At 33.2% G+C, this 15,904-nt stretch overlaps 3 protein-coding genes across 3 annotated transcripts; 2 read left to right on the forward strand and 1 right to left on the reverse strand.

Annotated features, from left to right (window-relative positions):
- Nucleotides 1-2,343: 2,343 nt before the first annotated feature.
- Nucleotides 2,344-9,247, forward strand: LOC25491119 (disease resistance protein RPV1). The gene is made up of 6 exons (XM_024778966.2): nucleotides 2,344-3,056; nucleotides 4,681-5,758; nucleotides 6,039-6,338; nucleotides 7,413-7,719; nucleotides 7,836-8,969; nucleotides 9,096-9,247. The coding sequence occupies exons 1-6, from the start codon at nucleotides 2,551-2,553 to the stop codon at nucleotides 9,245-9,247; spliced, it is 3,477 nt and encodes a 1,158-aa protein (XP_024634734.1). The 5' UTR covers nucleotides 2,344-2,550.
- Nucleotides 9,248-9,434: 187 nt separating this feature from the next.
- Nucleotides 9,435-10,508, forward strand: LOC112420046 (uncharacterized). Its single transcript, XM_024778649.2, has one exon. It carries the CDS (start codon nucleotides 9,546-9,548, stop codon nucleotides 10,311-10,313), a length of 768 nt encoding a protein of 255 aa, XP_024634417.1. The 5' UTR covers nucleotides 9,435-9,545; the 3' UTR covers nucleotides 10,314-10,508.
- Nucleotides 10,509-10,677: 169 nt separating this feature from the next.
- LOC25491120 (linamarin synthase 1) lies at nucleotides 10,678-13,092 on the reverse strand. The gene is made up of 2 exons (XM_013605631.3): nucleotides 12,428-13,092; nucleotides 10,678-11,774 (listed from the first exon to the last, which is right to left on the reverse strand). The coding sequence occupies exons 1-2, from the start codon at nucleotides 12,948-12,950 to the stop codon at nucleotides 10,831-10,833; spliced, it is 1,467 nt and encodes a 488-aa protein (XP_013461085.2). The 5' UTR covers nucleotides 12,951-13,092; the 3' UTR covers nucleotides 10,678-10,830.
- Nucleotides 13,093-15,904: the final 2,812 nt, after the last annotated feature.

Below are 15,904 nucleotides of genomic sequence, written 5' to 3' on the forward strand. Positions count from 1 at the left end.
AAAAAAGGCGGAAGATTATCTTTTCTCTTCAGACATTTGTTAACATTTTGCGCTTAGATCTCACCAAAAAAAAAATTTGCGCTTAGATATGACGTCGATATTTTACACACGTTAGTATTTTCATTTTTTTTCTTTTTAGAAAATGCTAACAAATGTTATGAAAGCACTCTTGAAAATATTAAATCATAAGATTTTATGAAAATTTATGTATTCAATGCATTAAAAGTAATTTTTTTTTTAATTTTTATTTTGGATAAAAAATATTTTAATTTTTAAACAATGATTTGTTAATTTGGAATACGAATGTTCAAGGGTACACATTAGAAAAAATGGGTTATAGGTAATCATGGTTTGTCAAAAACAGAGGTAATCATGGTTCTTTATAATCCAACACATTGGCACTAATCATTCAATTTCTTATTTTTTACTTTGTTCATTTTTTATTTTTTCTTTCTCCATGAACACAACTTAGTTAGTAAAAACATTATATTATACACTTGGGGTCAGAGTTCAAACACTATATTATTCAATTATTTCACTTTAGAAGTGAAATTCTACTCATTAGATTATTTGCCAATAAATTTTTCAACAACCAGCGGCGGAGCCACGTACAGCTGAGAGGATGCAGCTGCATCCCCTGAAATTGTGAGATTTGTACCAATTTTTTTATCTCATATGATTATGAATCTTCTCATATTTGAGATCTGCACCACCTGACTCAAAGATAAAACCATAAAGGACCAAGCGATGCAGTAACATATTTTGACTTTGTTTATTATTAATTAATTAAATCAGTTAACGGCAAATGCTATATACATATTACTTTCTAGTAATTCATTCATTAATTACCTTCTAAAAGAAAAGTGTAATTCATAACTTTTTTCTTAGAGTAATATTTGATTACTGTGTCAAAAAATCTTTGTTTTCTCTTCATTTATATTTTATTCAATCTCTTCTTCTTTTTTTCCTTTTGTTTTGATAAAGTTTTTTCTTTTCTTTTTATATATTACTCTTCTAAACTTTTAACGGTAAATATTAAAATTGGCAAGTCAGTATGTGTTGATTCAATCGATAAAATTTTTATTCATACAACATAATTGTGTAGGTTCAACTCTCTTTATCGATTATATTTGCAAAATTTTATCCAAATGAATTTTGTCCAACTAAATTGGTGATACTTGATCATAAAAAACAAAAGCGATCTTTTAAAAAATTGGTCGAAACTAAAAGTCATACTCCCTTTGTCCCGTATTAGATGACATGTTTGACATTGTGCACTATTGACCTTACATACTTTGATCATTTTAATATACAAAGATAAATTATATAAGTTGTTGTTGTATTCGTCTAGATGAATATTTTCAAAATGTAAAATTTTCATAATTTTATTAATAGATAATTTAAGATATTAAAGATAAAAAATATGCATTGGTATAATTTTTTCAATATACAATTTGAGTCTGCTATATTTTCTTTCTTTTACAATCATTACAATATAATTTTCAATAGATGATTTTTATGATTATTTCAATTGATAATTAAAGTTCAAAAGTTTGAACCCGCTGACTCGGGGTCCTGGCAACGCCACTGTCAACAACGATAAGTCACTCTTATAAACAACTGTCGAAACTTCCTACACGTGCTAAAAAAAAAAACTAAAGAACAATTTGTATACTAGCGTTATTAAGAAACTAAACAACAATTTTTATATTAATATCAACGTGTATTTTAGGAAATTTTTTGAGCAACACTCTCATATTCTTATTATGTTCTTACTTTCTCTTTCTTTTTGTCTCTCTATTATTTTTAACCAATAAAAAGAAAGAAAAAGAATGCGTCACTAAAATGATATTTGTTGTACAAATATCATTACTCAACATAAAAATTTAGAAAATACTCGATGTACATTTCGTATGAGTGTATACACAATTGAATGAGAGAGAACAAAAGTGAAACTGAGAGTTATATGATAGATGTAATGTATTGGTGATATAATATGATGAAAGAGATATATTTCCTCCGTCCCTATATCTAAACACTTATTTGACTTTATTTTTTTCTCTAAATATAATCTCATTTTCAAATTAATAGATGTATTTATTATTATTTTTTTTCTAAACATACCTATAATTAATACTACTAACTTGTTTTGAAATTTGAAAAGTCAAATTTAATACACATGATATAAACAAGGTCAATTTGGTAATATTAATACACAAAACAGACATATTAATTACACTGATAACTTTTCTTAAGAAATGTGGAAAAAAAACAAAGGGGAATTACATATAGTGACGGAGGGAGTAGATAAAATAAGATGTTAATTAAATGAGTACCGGAAAAGTTGAAGTGCTCAATCATTATTGTAAAAATTGTTAGCGATCGACAAAGAAATAAATGAGAAAGACTTATAAATTTTGGATAGGTCAATCCCCTACAGCATTGAATGTGTTTCCGCCCCTGCTTTACTCCTACGTCTTATCTAATTTGTTAGAGCAGAATACTCATTTTTCCTAAGTGTAAGCAAACAAGTTAACAAATCTGTCAAAAATGATCAACGTTGCTGCTGCTTCTTCTTCTTCTTCTCTGATGCCGTCTCCTAAAAAATATGATGTTTTTCTTAGCTTTCGAGGTGAAGATACTCGCGACAACATCACAAGCCATCTTTGTGAAGCATTGAACCAAAAGAAAGTTGAAACATATATAGACTACAGGCTTGAAAAAGGAGAGGGGATAGGGCCATCACTCATCACAGCCATTGAAGAGTCACATGTTTCTGTTGTCATATTTTCAGAAAACTATGCTTCATCCAAGTGGTGTTTGGATGAAATTGTGAAGATCATGGAATGTAAGAAAGATCGGGGACAAATTGTGATACCTGTGTTCTATAAAATAGATCCATCACATGTGAGAAATCAGAGAGGAACGTACAAGAAATGGTTTGCAAAACATGAGTCAGATCTCATGAGCAACAGTAGTCAAAATAGGGTGTTCAATTGGAGAAGTGCTGTCACAGAAGCTGCCAATTTGGCTGGATGGGACTTTCAAACTTATAGGTATATATATATATATATATATATATATATATATATATATATAAGACTTTATATTCATATTCATTCAATCTTGTTTCTCATGCAGCCAAAGGGTTTTCCATCATATTTTTCAATTGCAGCTTTCTTTAATCTCTGAAGTTAACTTCTTTCTAAACCCTTCGATTTTATGGAGAAGGTATTTGAGTCTGACAATCCAAAATTCGGCCATAAGTAATTAAGTCTAGTGAAAAATTATTTTATTTAGATTTGAATTCGGATTTTTGCAAACAATTCATCCTTCAATTAAATAACTTAAATATAGTTTTTTTTTTTTTTGAACAATCAAAAAATATATATAGTTTTTTGATTTTCTCATATTTTCATATATCAAGTTTTTTTATAGGCTCATATATAGCTGTATATGAACTTCTCATACACAACATGATAAAAATTGTACTTCAAATCATGTGTCCTTTCCTTTTCAAGTTGTTTTATTTGAACGAGATCATACAAAGTGAGGGAGGTGGTTGAGGCAATAATTTTTTTTGAGTGATGCTAAATGTTACGAAAGAATTGAGACACGAAAGACAAGAATGCACATGTGGAACATTCTAAAGGACTCAACTCTGTAATCTCCACGTTTCACGGAAATCATGCGGTGGGTGAATGTATAATCAACGAACCATAGTCATTCTTCTCTTTTGTTATTTACTTTTCCGTAATAATCAACATTAGCCATTTTTTTTTTATCTTGAAATTGGTTTTTGGGTAGAAATTTGAATGGTATGTTACCATTCGGCTGTATGTTAAGGTGATCTTGTTGGTATAGTTTTGAATAGGTTTCATATTTTTTTTAGGGGAGAGGTAATATTTGTACTTTGATTCACCGTGAAAATTTAGTACCACTTGTTTTTATTTCAATAAAATACTTCATGTGCTGTTAAAAAAATGCAAGTTTCATGACCAAAAAAAAAATTGCGAATTTGAATGTTAAGTAAACGATGGTTTTTTCTGATTTTTATGCACTTACGTCCATTTCAACAATGACCTTTTCAATATGATATATAAAATGATAAACTATTTATCATACGATAATATTTGTGAGGCTAAAAAAGTGGAAAATATATACATCAGTTGTCCTATATTAAATGTCACTCAAGGTCAATGCATACATGTTACCAAAAGTCGTAAAGCTTGTAAAAAGATAAAGAAAATCGTAAAGAGATTTTTTTTTTTTTTTTTTTTTGCAAAATCACCTGTACCGATTTTTATTTTATTTTTTACAAAGTTACTTTTCTTTTTGCCATTTTTTGGTTCTTTTTTTTTAAGGGTTGATTTTATTTTTTTTTTAAATAATTAACATTACATTGAAAATAAAACTTATTTTGCGGAGCTTAACTCAGTTTGTAGGGGACGATGTATAATATATGCAAGGTCCGGGTTCAAACTCCGGTCAATACCAAAAAAAAACTTATTTTGCTGCATCTTTTTTCTAATATAACAACTAATCACCGTCTTGATAAAAAAACTAATCAACGTGGGATGGAGAAAGTTTGATATTGTACATATCATTTTGTTTCTCTTTTTAATTTTTTGAATTAAATTGATATTCATTTCGTTACACTTGTGACCATTTCCATGTCAGGTCTGAATCTCAATTCATCAAAGACATTGTTAAAGACATTTTGCAACGACTGAATTTTGTTCAACCAATTGAGTTGAAGGGAGTGGTTGGGATTGAGGAAAATTATGAAGGTGTTAAATCATTATTAGAAATGGGATCAAAAGAAGTTAAAAGGATTGGGATATGGGGCATGGGTGGCATAGGGAAGACCACCCTAGCAATTGCTTTACATGCCAAACTATTTTCTCAATTTGAAGGTCATTGCTTTTTGGCCAATGTAAGGGAACAAACAGAAAAGAATAGTATAGATTTCTTGCGCAACAAGCTTTTTTCAGAGCTGTTAGAGGAAGAGAATCTCCATGTTGATGTACCCAAAGTTGAATACCGTCATGTTAACAATAGGCTTAGACGTAAAAAAGTTCTTATTGTTTTGGATAATGTGGCTAACTCAGAGCAGTTAGATGATCTAATCAGTGACAGTGATTATGAATGTTTGGGACCAGGAAGTAGAGTGATTGTAACAACCAGAGATAAGCATATAACTAGCAATGTTGATGAAATATACGAGGTCAAGGAATTGAATAAGCACAACTCTCTTCAGCTTTTCTGTTTGACTGTATTCAAAGAAAAGCATCCTAAAAGTGGATATGAAGAGCTCTCAGAAAGTGTTATTGCCTATTGCAAAGGCAATCCTTTGGCTTTAAAAGTTTTGGGTGCACGTCTTCGTTCAAGAAGTAAAGAAGCATGGAAAAATGAATTGGAAAAACTCCAGAAGATTCCAGAAATGAAAATTCAGAATGTGTTAAAATTGAGTTATGATGACTTAGATAGTGATGAACAAAACATATTTCTAGACATAGCATGCTTCGTCAAAGGAGAATCTAAAGATCGCGTGACAAGCTTTTTGAAAGCTTGTAATTTCTTCCCGGGCATTAGGATAGATGACCTTGTCGAAAAGTCTCTTGTAACCATTTCAAATAAGGGTACGATACAAATGCACGACTTAATACAAGAAATGGGTTGGAATATTGTTCATCAAGAATCTCCCAAAGATCCTGGAAGCAGAAGTCGATTGTGGGATCCCAAGGAAGTGTACGATGTACTGAAATATAATAGGGTCGGTAAAATAGTTTTTTTTTTTTTTTTTTTGACGTTGTAAAATAGTATTTTGAAAATGCATTCATGCACGAATATTTGCTAATTTGTGTTTTTTTTTTTTTTTTACAATTAATTTGTGTATTAATTGTAGAAATGTGGTCTAATTTGGACTTGGATCCCCTACAACAATTGCCGTATAGGATCCACACATGCATTCGCGGTCTAATTGCTACGTTCATTATCATTTGTCACTGAATATTAATATTTTTTTCTTCTTCCAGGGAACTGAATCTGTGGAAGGCATAACTTTAGATGTGTCTAAAATTGAGGATCTACATTTGAGTTCTAATTCTTTTTCAAAAATGTCAGAGATGAGATTTCTTAAATTCTATTATGGGAAGTACAACGGGACAAGTAATATATATCTTCCTGAAGGTCTGGACTCATTGTCTGACAAATTGAGGTACCTTGAGTGGCATAGATACTGTCTGAAGTCTTTGCCATTAAAATTCGATGCTAACTTGCTTGTAGAGCTTTGCATGCCTTATAGCAACCTTCAAAAGCTTTGGGACGGAGTTCAGGTAATTATAGTATAAATGAATTCATGTAAGAATGTGATTGCTTTCTCTTGTACACAGCTTGGGAGAGGAGTTTAGATTGCTTTGATTTCTTGTTCACTTGAAAGAAAAAAATTATCGATAGAAACTACTGTCGAGAAAAAATAAAATCAATTTTTATTACAATTCTAAATAGAAAATATGGATAAGAGAAAAGTGTAGAAAGTAAAATAGATATTGTATTGTACAAGTAAAATAGAAATTGTATTGATTATGAGAATGATGCTTAAATTAAGTGGTGTAATGAGATAGTCATGTAATATATACAAGGCTTAGATTTTGAGTTTTTGAGAGTGTGTGGAATGATGTGAATCTTGGGAAACTAAAAGATGGGACTCTTGGAAAAGGGTCGTTGAAGGATTCATGGGGTGCTGTGGGGTGGGGTGGAAACACATGAGAGGTGAGATTGAGGCAAAACTAGGGTTTATCAAAAAGAGGAGATAGTTAGAAATCATGAAACTCATAGGAGATCCTGTTTTGGCCGGAGGCAATTTGTTGCAATCATGAATGACAATTTAAGCATTCTTTCATCGTTTTGTTGAATAATCTTAGAGAACTTAGAGCGGGGGCTCTTGAGAAAAAGCTATGTCTTTTGAGGTGAAATTATTGGGTTGAGAAACACATTGTAAACATTTTGGGTGGTGAGTCTCGTATTTATGGAAATATAATGGAAAATTGGTAGAAATTAGGTTATTCTTCGAGAATTTGTTGAACCAAGTCTTTGCAATCTCTTTGTATCTCTTTCTAAGAAACTCATTCATAGTGGATTGTATAAATGTTGATCTCTTCCCCAAATATAGATCATTTTGAACTGAACTGGGTAATAAAATCTTGATGTGTTTTGTTTCTCAACTCTCTTTATTGTGAATTTACTTTACACGTTGTTGCTTGGACTGTTCGGTTTCTTAATTGTTATTGATGTTTGCTTAACAAATCTAAGTTTATTGGTGTGATTTGAGTCAAAATTCACAACAAATATTTTTATACTATTCACGTTAATTTTCCGTTGCTAATTCTACTTTTATGTTTCCTTTTTAGAATCTTGTGAATTTGAAGGAAATTGACCTTAGATTCTGCAAAGAGCTGGTTGAGGTACCAGATTTGTCTATGGCTAAGAATTTGGAAGGATTATCACTTTCCCAATGTAAAAATCTGCGTGAAATCCATCCTTCTATTTTATCACTCGACAAGCTTCAAGATCTCGAATTAGAAGGTTGTAAAAAGATTACAAGTCTTCAGACTGACAATCATTTAGAGTCTCTCCAAAGCATCACACTCAGCAACTGCTCATCTCTCAGAGAATTTTCAGTCACCTCTAACAATCTCAAGAATCTTTGGCTCGATGGTACGAATAATACTTTTGATAGAAGTCATTGATAAAATATATATTGAATAATGAGAGAATTGTGATTAACTAATTAGTCTAACTAACTAATGGAAGTAATATTTTGCATCGAATAGGTACATCTATCGAAGAATTGCCCTCGTCAATTTGGTGTTGCCAGAAACTGAAGATGATTGATCTACACAATTGTGACAATCTTCTAGGTTTTGGGGACAATATTGAAAACTATATAGAAATTGGATCTCTTAATACTCTGGTCCTTTCTGGGTGCAAACAACTCAATGCATCAAATCTCTATTTCAACATCAAAGCATGGCAATCAACTTTAACCTCGCTGAATTTGGAAAACTGTTGCAACTTAAAGGCACTACCTGACAACATTGGTTTATTATCATCGTTGCAACGCTTAAGGCTAAGTGGAAGCAATGTTGAGAGTTTGACACCAAACATAAAAAATCTCAACAACCTCAAAGAACTAAGGTTAGACTACTGCAAGAAACTCGTGTCCGTATCTGTGTCTGACTTTCCACCGTCACTGCGATTGTTTAGTGCTATTAACTGCATTTCTCTTGTCACTGACCTTACTACATTGGACATACCCTTTGAACATAGATCGAAACCTCAACCATATCCTCAATCTGTGTTCTTCCCTGGAACTCATGTTCCTAAAAGATTTAGTTTTTGTTCTGAAGAAAATCATCCTCAGTGTTCAACTTCTGAAGTAACAGTTGGGCATCTTCCTGAATCTGGTTTATACGGTTTTGTGTTGTGCCTGGTCCTTTCCAAGTCAAATGACAAGTACGGAGCTATTCAGTGCAACATTTACCAAAATTCAAAATACATAGGTGGAAAAGCTACCTCTTTGGGTAATTTACATTTGGTTAGGGATCACGTGTTTCTTTGGTATCTTGATATTAGAGGTGGTGCTACACACATTTCTTTGCATGGCCAAATACAAAAACGTGGAGGGTGGGATAATCCTTACAACATGTCCTTTCAATTTTCACTTGAAAATGAGGAGGGAGAATGGTCAACAGAGAGGATAAAAGGTTGTGGGGTGTTACCACTTTATCACTTAGAAGAATCCAACAACTATGATGAGATGAATGAGTTGCAAGTCACAGAAATTGGATCTTATCATGTAAATGAAGAGGACCAGACTAAGAAATTACATCAAGTTACGGTTGCGACTTGCATTAAAGACGAAAAACTAGACTCCAATAAAACGTCTTCGTCTCACATCTTTGTAGGTATGTATTGAAATCTTTGCTCTATCGATATTCTCTATTACTAATTGAGTTTAATTTTTCTAGAGCAATCAAAAGGCTAATCAACGGAAAAATTACTTATTAATCTTGTATTTTTGTTTGCTTCAGTTCCAACAGCAACAAATATAAATGGTTGCACGAGAAAACCACAATGTTTGGAGGAAGAGGAATGCTATGCAAGTTCTGTCAAAAAATTAAATGCTTGCTATACAAATACAAGTTCAGCACCTACGAATCAAGTAAGCCACTCATCTGCATAAATCAGTGCTACCATTCCTCATTTTCAGCTAAATTACATAAGTATTTTTTCTTTCGTATTCCTACAACTTTGCATATAACTCTATCATATACATATTTTACAAAATTGACCACTTGATTGAAATTTTATATCAAATATATAACCCCTCTCTCTAATTATAGGATATGTAATAAAATTTCCTTGGTTTTTATTGAATCTTTTTGTCTCAGTTTGACACTGTAATAGCTTCCAACAAGGACCCAAACCAGACTATTAAAGTGGTGTCAGAAGAAGAAGACTTGACCAACAATGAGCAAGTGATGTTGGACAGAGTTGATAGTAGTCATGTGAAGATCGACAGTCCGCACCTTGAATCAGACTCTTGGGATCCGATTTCCGAACTAGAAAGTTTGTTACATGATAGTTATAAGTTGTCTCCTATGTGCACTGACTCAACAACTGTTTCAGTGCTCCAAGCTTCAAATGTTGCAGCTATTTTTGAAAATTTAGAAACCCTTTTGGAGACACCACTTGAAATTCTCTCTTCAGACGATGAAGTGAAGCAAAAGTTCCATCAAATTTTGGAACAACTTGGCCAATTTGCAAATCAAATCCCTATTAGGCTTCATCATGTCATTTGCAAGTTAAGAACTTTCATTGAAGGGGTTGATGTCAAATTTGCGAGTGCTCAAAATACTATTCAAGATTATGATCAACTGCTTCAATCAAGGTCACTTATATCAAAGAAATTGGAAAGTTCCAAAGCCAGAGAATCCCAAATTATTTCTGAAATATCTCGAGGTAAAATACAATTTGAAAAGATCAATTCTGAGATTGTTGAGTTAGAACAAAAGTTAAGTGGTCTTGTTGAGCTTAGAGCCAAGGTGAAGAAGGAGGTTGAGCATTTTGAAGTGATAAATAGCAACCTTAAGACAGAGGTTGCACAACATTGGCTTCCAGAATGCAAGACTGTCTTGATAAATTTGAGAGATTCTGAAACTTCTTACAAAGTGGCCTTATCCAATAAGAAGAAAATTGAAGATGAATGGGTTGATCTTAAAAAGGCATTTTCCGCCAATAAAATTTGATATATCAATTCATGCATATATTAACATTTAGTAATTTTGTCACCTCTGTGGATTCAAATTCACAATGAACATCTGGTTATTTTTTATATTAGATTGTAATTGTCGATTCCATCGATGCAAAAGGAGAAAGACACTACCTCTGTGGATAGCAAAAAAAAACATATATGATGGTATTACCAGAGGAGAATAATTGTGATGGATGGAACACTAAAGGATTTAAGATTTTCAAGACATTTTTACACTTGATCATTATGATAAATGATTACTTCTATGTACTTCTATTCTATTCTTAGAAATTAGTATCACATTCTCCAGAAGATTTATTAATATCAATCGTATAATGATTAATTAAGTAAAAAAAATATCCCAGAAAATATTGCTTATAGTTAATATTAAGAACTAACATTAATAAGACCTTATTAAGTGGAAATAGTTTAGCTAAAAGTAATAGAACAGAAATGTCGATGTCGCATCTCAACAAAATATATAGACCATATACTAGACTTGTATTTGGGACTCAAATAGCTTTATGATGAAGAACCTCTTTGATTAACTTCTGGAAATTATTGTATGATGATCCACCCAAATTAGTAGCTTTTCTAGCTTTCTTCTTCCACTCCAAGCACTTGTGTCTCATTTCTTTTCCCTTTTCTCCTTCCATCATTTGCACAACAAGTTCTGTTATATCATCCCTTTTAACATCATGGTTAATTTCCATCCCTATTTTCCAAGACTTGCATAAATACCAACAATTTGTTTGTTGCTCAGCAAAGAAAGGCCAACAAATAGTAGGCACACCATAGGAAATAGTTTCAAGTGTAGAATTCCAACCACAATGAGTTAAGAATCCCCCAATTGATGGATGAGAAAGCACTTGATCTTGATAGCACCAACTAGTTATGTATCCTCTATCCTTAACCTCATCTAGAAAATCTTGTGGCAAAGTTGAAGTCTCTTCACCCATTGCTACATCTGGTCTCAATATCCATAAAAAAGGTAATTTACTATTTGCTATTCCCCAAGCAAATTCTTTCAAGTGATGATTTGTCATAACAGTTATACTTCCATAATTAATATATAGTACTGAGCAAGGTTCCCATTTACTCAACCATTTTATACATTCCGGGTCAGATTTCCATAAACTCGAACCACTTGCTTTAAAACCTTTTTCTTTCTCAGGAAAATGTCTACCAAGCATGTGAATCGGGCCAATGCTATATATGTTTGGATTGTTGGCCCTAAGGGTGTCAAGGGTTTCACCTTCCAATTCTTCGAACGAGTTAATGATTATTGTCGATGATCTCAAACAATTTTGTGTCTCGGAGCCCACAAAATCAAACAAAATATCACTTAGATCGGTGATTCTCATGAAGCTTGGAAGATCTTTTAGTCTGATATCTTTCATTCCTGAGATCCAATCTAGACTTGTATCCAAGGTGCCATCATCAATAAAAGTTTCACCTAAAAATTTGATTAAAGTAAGTTAAAGGGAATAAAGTTTCACAATATAAACTTGAACGGATGTCATCTTGTTTGAATTAGTCAATCTTTAAAACATTTTCTACATCCAACAAGCCTAGAACCCGAGCAATGTGGGATTCCGAAAGAATTTCAAAATATATCACACAAGGGAAAATGTAATAATGAACTTCATTAGAACTTGTCTTTAGTACTGAATGAAGAGTGAAATTTTGAACTCTTCTTTTATGTATTTTAATTTCAGTTTTGTTGCATAAAAAAATATTTTGAAAATGAAGCTATGTATGAAGCATAACATCGCTAATGCACAAAACAAAGGACATTGACACCACTGCATATATATTAAATTATTTATAAAAGATCTAAATCGAGTATCAAAATACATACATGTGCATTTAAAAAACTTTTAAAACATAACATTATATATAATATTTGACATTTATTTATCCATTTAAAAGCTAAAATGTTGTAATCATTGGATTTTACTTCTAAACACATCTTTGACTCTTACAGATATATATGAGATGTGTCGAAGGAGTGTCATACAGGTTGCGGACACCGCAACAAGTCTAGTCATAGATGTGTCCGTGCTTCATATATATGCAGAAAACAATCAGAAAGAGATACTAACTTACCTTTGAAGGGAATAATTCCCCTCTCAACAAGCTCATCGTACTGTAAATATCCCAACATGCCACAAGCAGAAGCAGTCCAAAACACTAGTTCTTGAATCCCCAAATCCTTTGCCACTTTTCCAGCAAAGCCCGAAAATCCATCAGCAATTATGCAAGTAACTGGAATATGTGGTGAAGAAGTGTTGAGCTTTTTCACAAGCTCTTTCAAAGGAGCGTGAAAGTTTTTTCTACTTGCTTCACACAACGGTACAACATCTTGTGTTGCATTTTTATCAGATTCTGGTAAACCATCGGGTATAGTCTCAAATTGAAAATCTGGTAGACCCTTCACAAAGTCTTGTCCAAGCGATTTTATCAAACGTTTGTGGTTGAATTCAGTGTTCACAAAGGTTATGTGAAAACCTTTGCAACGAAAGAGTTTGGCAAGTTGCATGAAAGGGTTCACATGACCTTGTACTGGAAATGGTACAAATACAGCATGAGGCTTTTGTTGTATATGCGTAGAGGGAGAATAAGAATCCATTTTTGTTCAAATATCACTATTGTTACAATGTTTGTGAATTTATACGAGACAAACTTGTACAATGGCGGTGGTGATATAGATTTGCCCTGCTTGGAGGTCGGTCAGAAAGAACAAAGATATAGTGAACCTTATCTCAATATTGCTGCAAGCAAATTCTATAATTTGTTTGTTATAAGTTTATAAATATTTAATAAATATTTAAAAAAAAAAAATGAAGATAATTGTCACTGAAGATAATTTAAAATCTTTTAGTTGAAGACATTTTACATTAGAAGATTAATTTGAGTGTACTTTCGGTCTCTTAAGTATCATAGTTTTGTAATTTTGGCACCTCATTTTTTTCGAACGATTTTGTTCCATTAATTTATCTCCCCTTGTGATTTGGTAATACCGGTCCGTTACAAATTTTGTTCAAATTCACTATAAAAAGACATCATTGATTGACGTGACACTCAAGTCGTATTGTCGATGTGACTTTTATTAAAGGAAAATGATTGTTGGCACGACACTCACAAGTACGTCAACCTGACAAACTGTAAATTTATAGCTCTTGAATGAAACTTAAATAATAACATCACATTTATTCCCCCTCTTTATTTTATATGTTAATCGCTTTTGTGTGTCATTGGATGAAACTTGTATAATAACATCGGGTTATTTTGATATTAGAATGTAAATTGTCGATTCCATCAATGGAAAAGGAGAAAGAGACACTATCATGGCTGTGAGAGTTAACTTAAAATTAGATTTCTGCAGAATCGTGGCACGACAGCTGGGCAACGTGGCACGATGGAGGTTTTAGTTTTTTGGGCAAGGCACTGGAAAAATCGTGGCACGATGGTGCGCTGGCAGCAAAAACATAAACATATTTTTGGGTGCAGATTTGTTACAGATTTTAAGCAAGACTTTTACTATAAATATAGACCTTGTATCAAAGCAAACTTTGAGATAGAGGGGGCTGAAACAAGGGTTTAGAAAAGCAACAACAAAACTAGGGTTTGTATAGAGTTTGTCTCTTCGGAACAAACACTAGGGTTTGTGGGTTGATTCACCTTGGGAAACACTATTAGGATTGGAGTCTCTTGGTTACGGGAAGAGATTGGGACTTTGGGTAGAATTAGGCGGGAGACTTATTCTTGTAACTCATTGATTTCTCTTTGATTTTGGTTGCTTGATTATCCCTTGCTCCACACATCAAGTTGTTATTGGTGTGATTTTTGATCAGATTCACAACAATTGGCGCCCACCGTGGGGCAAGGGTCGAAGGATAATTAAGTACCATGGGTTCAAAGTGGGATATCGAGAAGTTTACCGGAGATAACGATTTCGGGTTATGGAAGGTAAAGATGGAAGCGGTGTTAATACAGCAAAAGTGTGAGAAAGCTTTGAAGGGTGAAGGTTCGTTACCGGTCACCATGTCACGAGCGGAGAAGACCGAGATGGTGGACAAGGCCAGGAGTGCCGTTGTCTTGTGCCTCGGGGATAAAGTTTCGAGAGAAGTAGCAAAGGAAGCAACCGCGGCATCGATGTGGGCAAAGTTGGAATCTTTGTATATGATAAAGTCTTTGGCTCATCGGCAAGTCCTAAAGCAACAACTTTACTTATTCAAGATGGTAAAGTATAAGGCTATCATGGAGCTACTTGTGAAGTTCAACAAAATCATTGGTGATTTGGAGAACATTAAGTTGCATCTTGAGGATGCGAGTGCTCTGATGGTGTGGTGTTGTTTGGAGGATGAAGAAGGTGATGTGTCTCACCTTGGGATTGATGCCTAGTGGAGCGGTGGTCGTCTGGAGAGACGTTAAACACTCAACATCAGCCTGGAGAGGCGGTGGTAAGAATACTCATGATCTACCTGTTGAGGTGGAGTTTCAAGGTTGAAGACATAGTGGGATGTACGCATTTGCTAGTTGAGGTAGAGTACTGTTATCATGGTTTTCGGGTGCCAAGCCATTAATTGGACTTGAACCTTTTGACCGTTGATATCTCTCTTTTTTCTTGGGAAGGGAAAAATTGAGAAAAAACCCTTAGATTCTAAGTTCGGGGGTCGTTTTCGCTACGGGAAGGTGTTAGGCACCCGGAGCGATTATGGTATTCCATAAGAACCGCTTTCCTAAGTTGATTTCTACGCTTTAGTTTTATTGCTTATTTGTAAAAAAAGAAGGTGTGATTAGTTAAGAATGGGGGTGAGAAGAAGTAGAATTTGATTTTTATTTCGGCTTGGATGAGTTTTGACTCATTGCCTACGTACCCTTTTAAGGGATCAAAACCGTTCGTAGTTCTTGCTAAAAAAACTTGTTTTTTGTTTTAATTGTTTGGTTTTAAGTTTTGAAAAAAAGGTTTTGAAGAAGGAGATTGGGAGGCTTCATGAGCATTAGATTTAGCAAAAAAGTGAGGTTTGATTAGTGATTAAAAAGAAAGTCTAAATGATTAAGATGAATTGAATTTTTCTTAAGAAAAAAAAAAGAAAGGAAAAAAATGAAGTGTTGACTTCATATTTATTATGAAATTTTTTGAAGTGAAGTTCAATTGTTTTTTCTTTAAAAAAAAGATGGATTTTCTCTAAGTGTTTGAAACCTAAGCGCTTATCTAACCATACAATCCTATGCATACATCTAAGGTGAGTGTGTGTGTGTCGGTGCGTCATAGTGTCCATAGTCCATATTACAACATTTCCTAAATACATTCTATGGCCTCTTTGCCAAGCTACAAACCAATGGTAAAATATTACATCACCGAATGAATTACAATTTGTAAAAGAGAAAACTAAACTAAAGAAGACAATAGTGAAGATAATGAAGTGCTATGAAGTGATCAACATGAAAGGAAATGTTAGTAGAAAATGGTAAAAGAAGAATATGGCATAAAGTGATAGAAGAAAGTATGGCATAAGACGGTAGAGTGACGATGAAAATAAGCCGGAAACGTGTGATGAATAATGCGTATGATGCAAG

The sequence above is a fragment of the Medicago truncatula genome, chromosome 3 (assembly GCF_003473485.1).
Source record: "Medicago truncatula cultivar Jemalong A17 chromosome 3, MtrunA17r5.0-ANR, whole genome shotgun sequence".
NCBI classification, from domain to species: domain Eukaryota; kingdom Viridiplantae; phylum Streptophyta; class Magnoliopsida; order Fabales; family Fabaceae; genus Medicago; species Medicago truncatula.

Excerpts from the sequence above, each read along its gene's own strand:
- LOC25491120 (XM_013605631.3), bottom strand. The coding sequence starts at position 12,950 with ATGGATTCTTATTCTCCCTCTACGCATATACAACAAAAGCCTCATGCT. Across the intron at positions 11,775-12,427 it reads GGGAATTATTCCCTTCAAAG|GTGAAACTTTTATTGATGAT; the intron begins GTAAGTTAGTAT and ends TCAAATTTTTAG.
- LOC112420046 (XM_024778649.2), top strand. The coding sequence starts at position 9,546 with ATGTTGGACAGAGTTGATAGTAGTCATGTGAAGATCGACAGTCCGCAC.
- LOC25491119 (XM_024778966.2), top strand. The coding sequence starts at position 2,551 with ATGATCAACGTTGCTGCTGCTTCTTCTTCTTCTTCTCTGATGCCGTCT. Across the intron at positions 5,759-6,038 it reads ATCCCAAGGAAGTGTACGAT|GGAACTGAATCTGTGGAAGG; the intron begins GTACTGAAATAT and ends TTCTTCTTCCAG. Across the intron at positions 7,720-7,835 it reads CAAGAATCTTTGGCTCGATG|GTACATCTATCGAAGAATTG; the intron begins GTACGAATAATA and ends TGCATCGAATAG.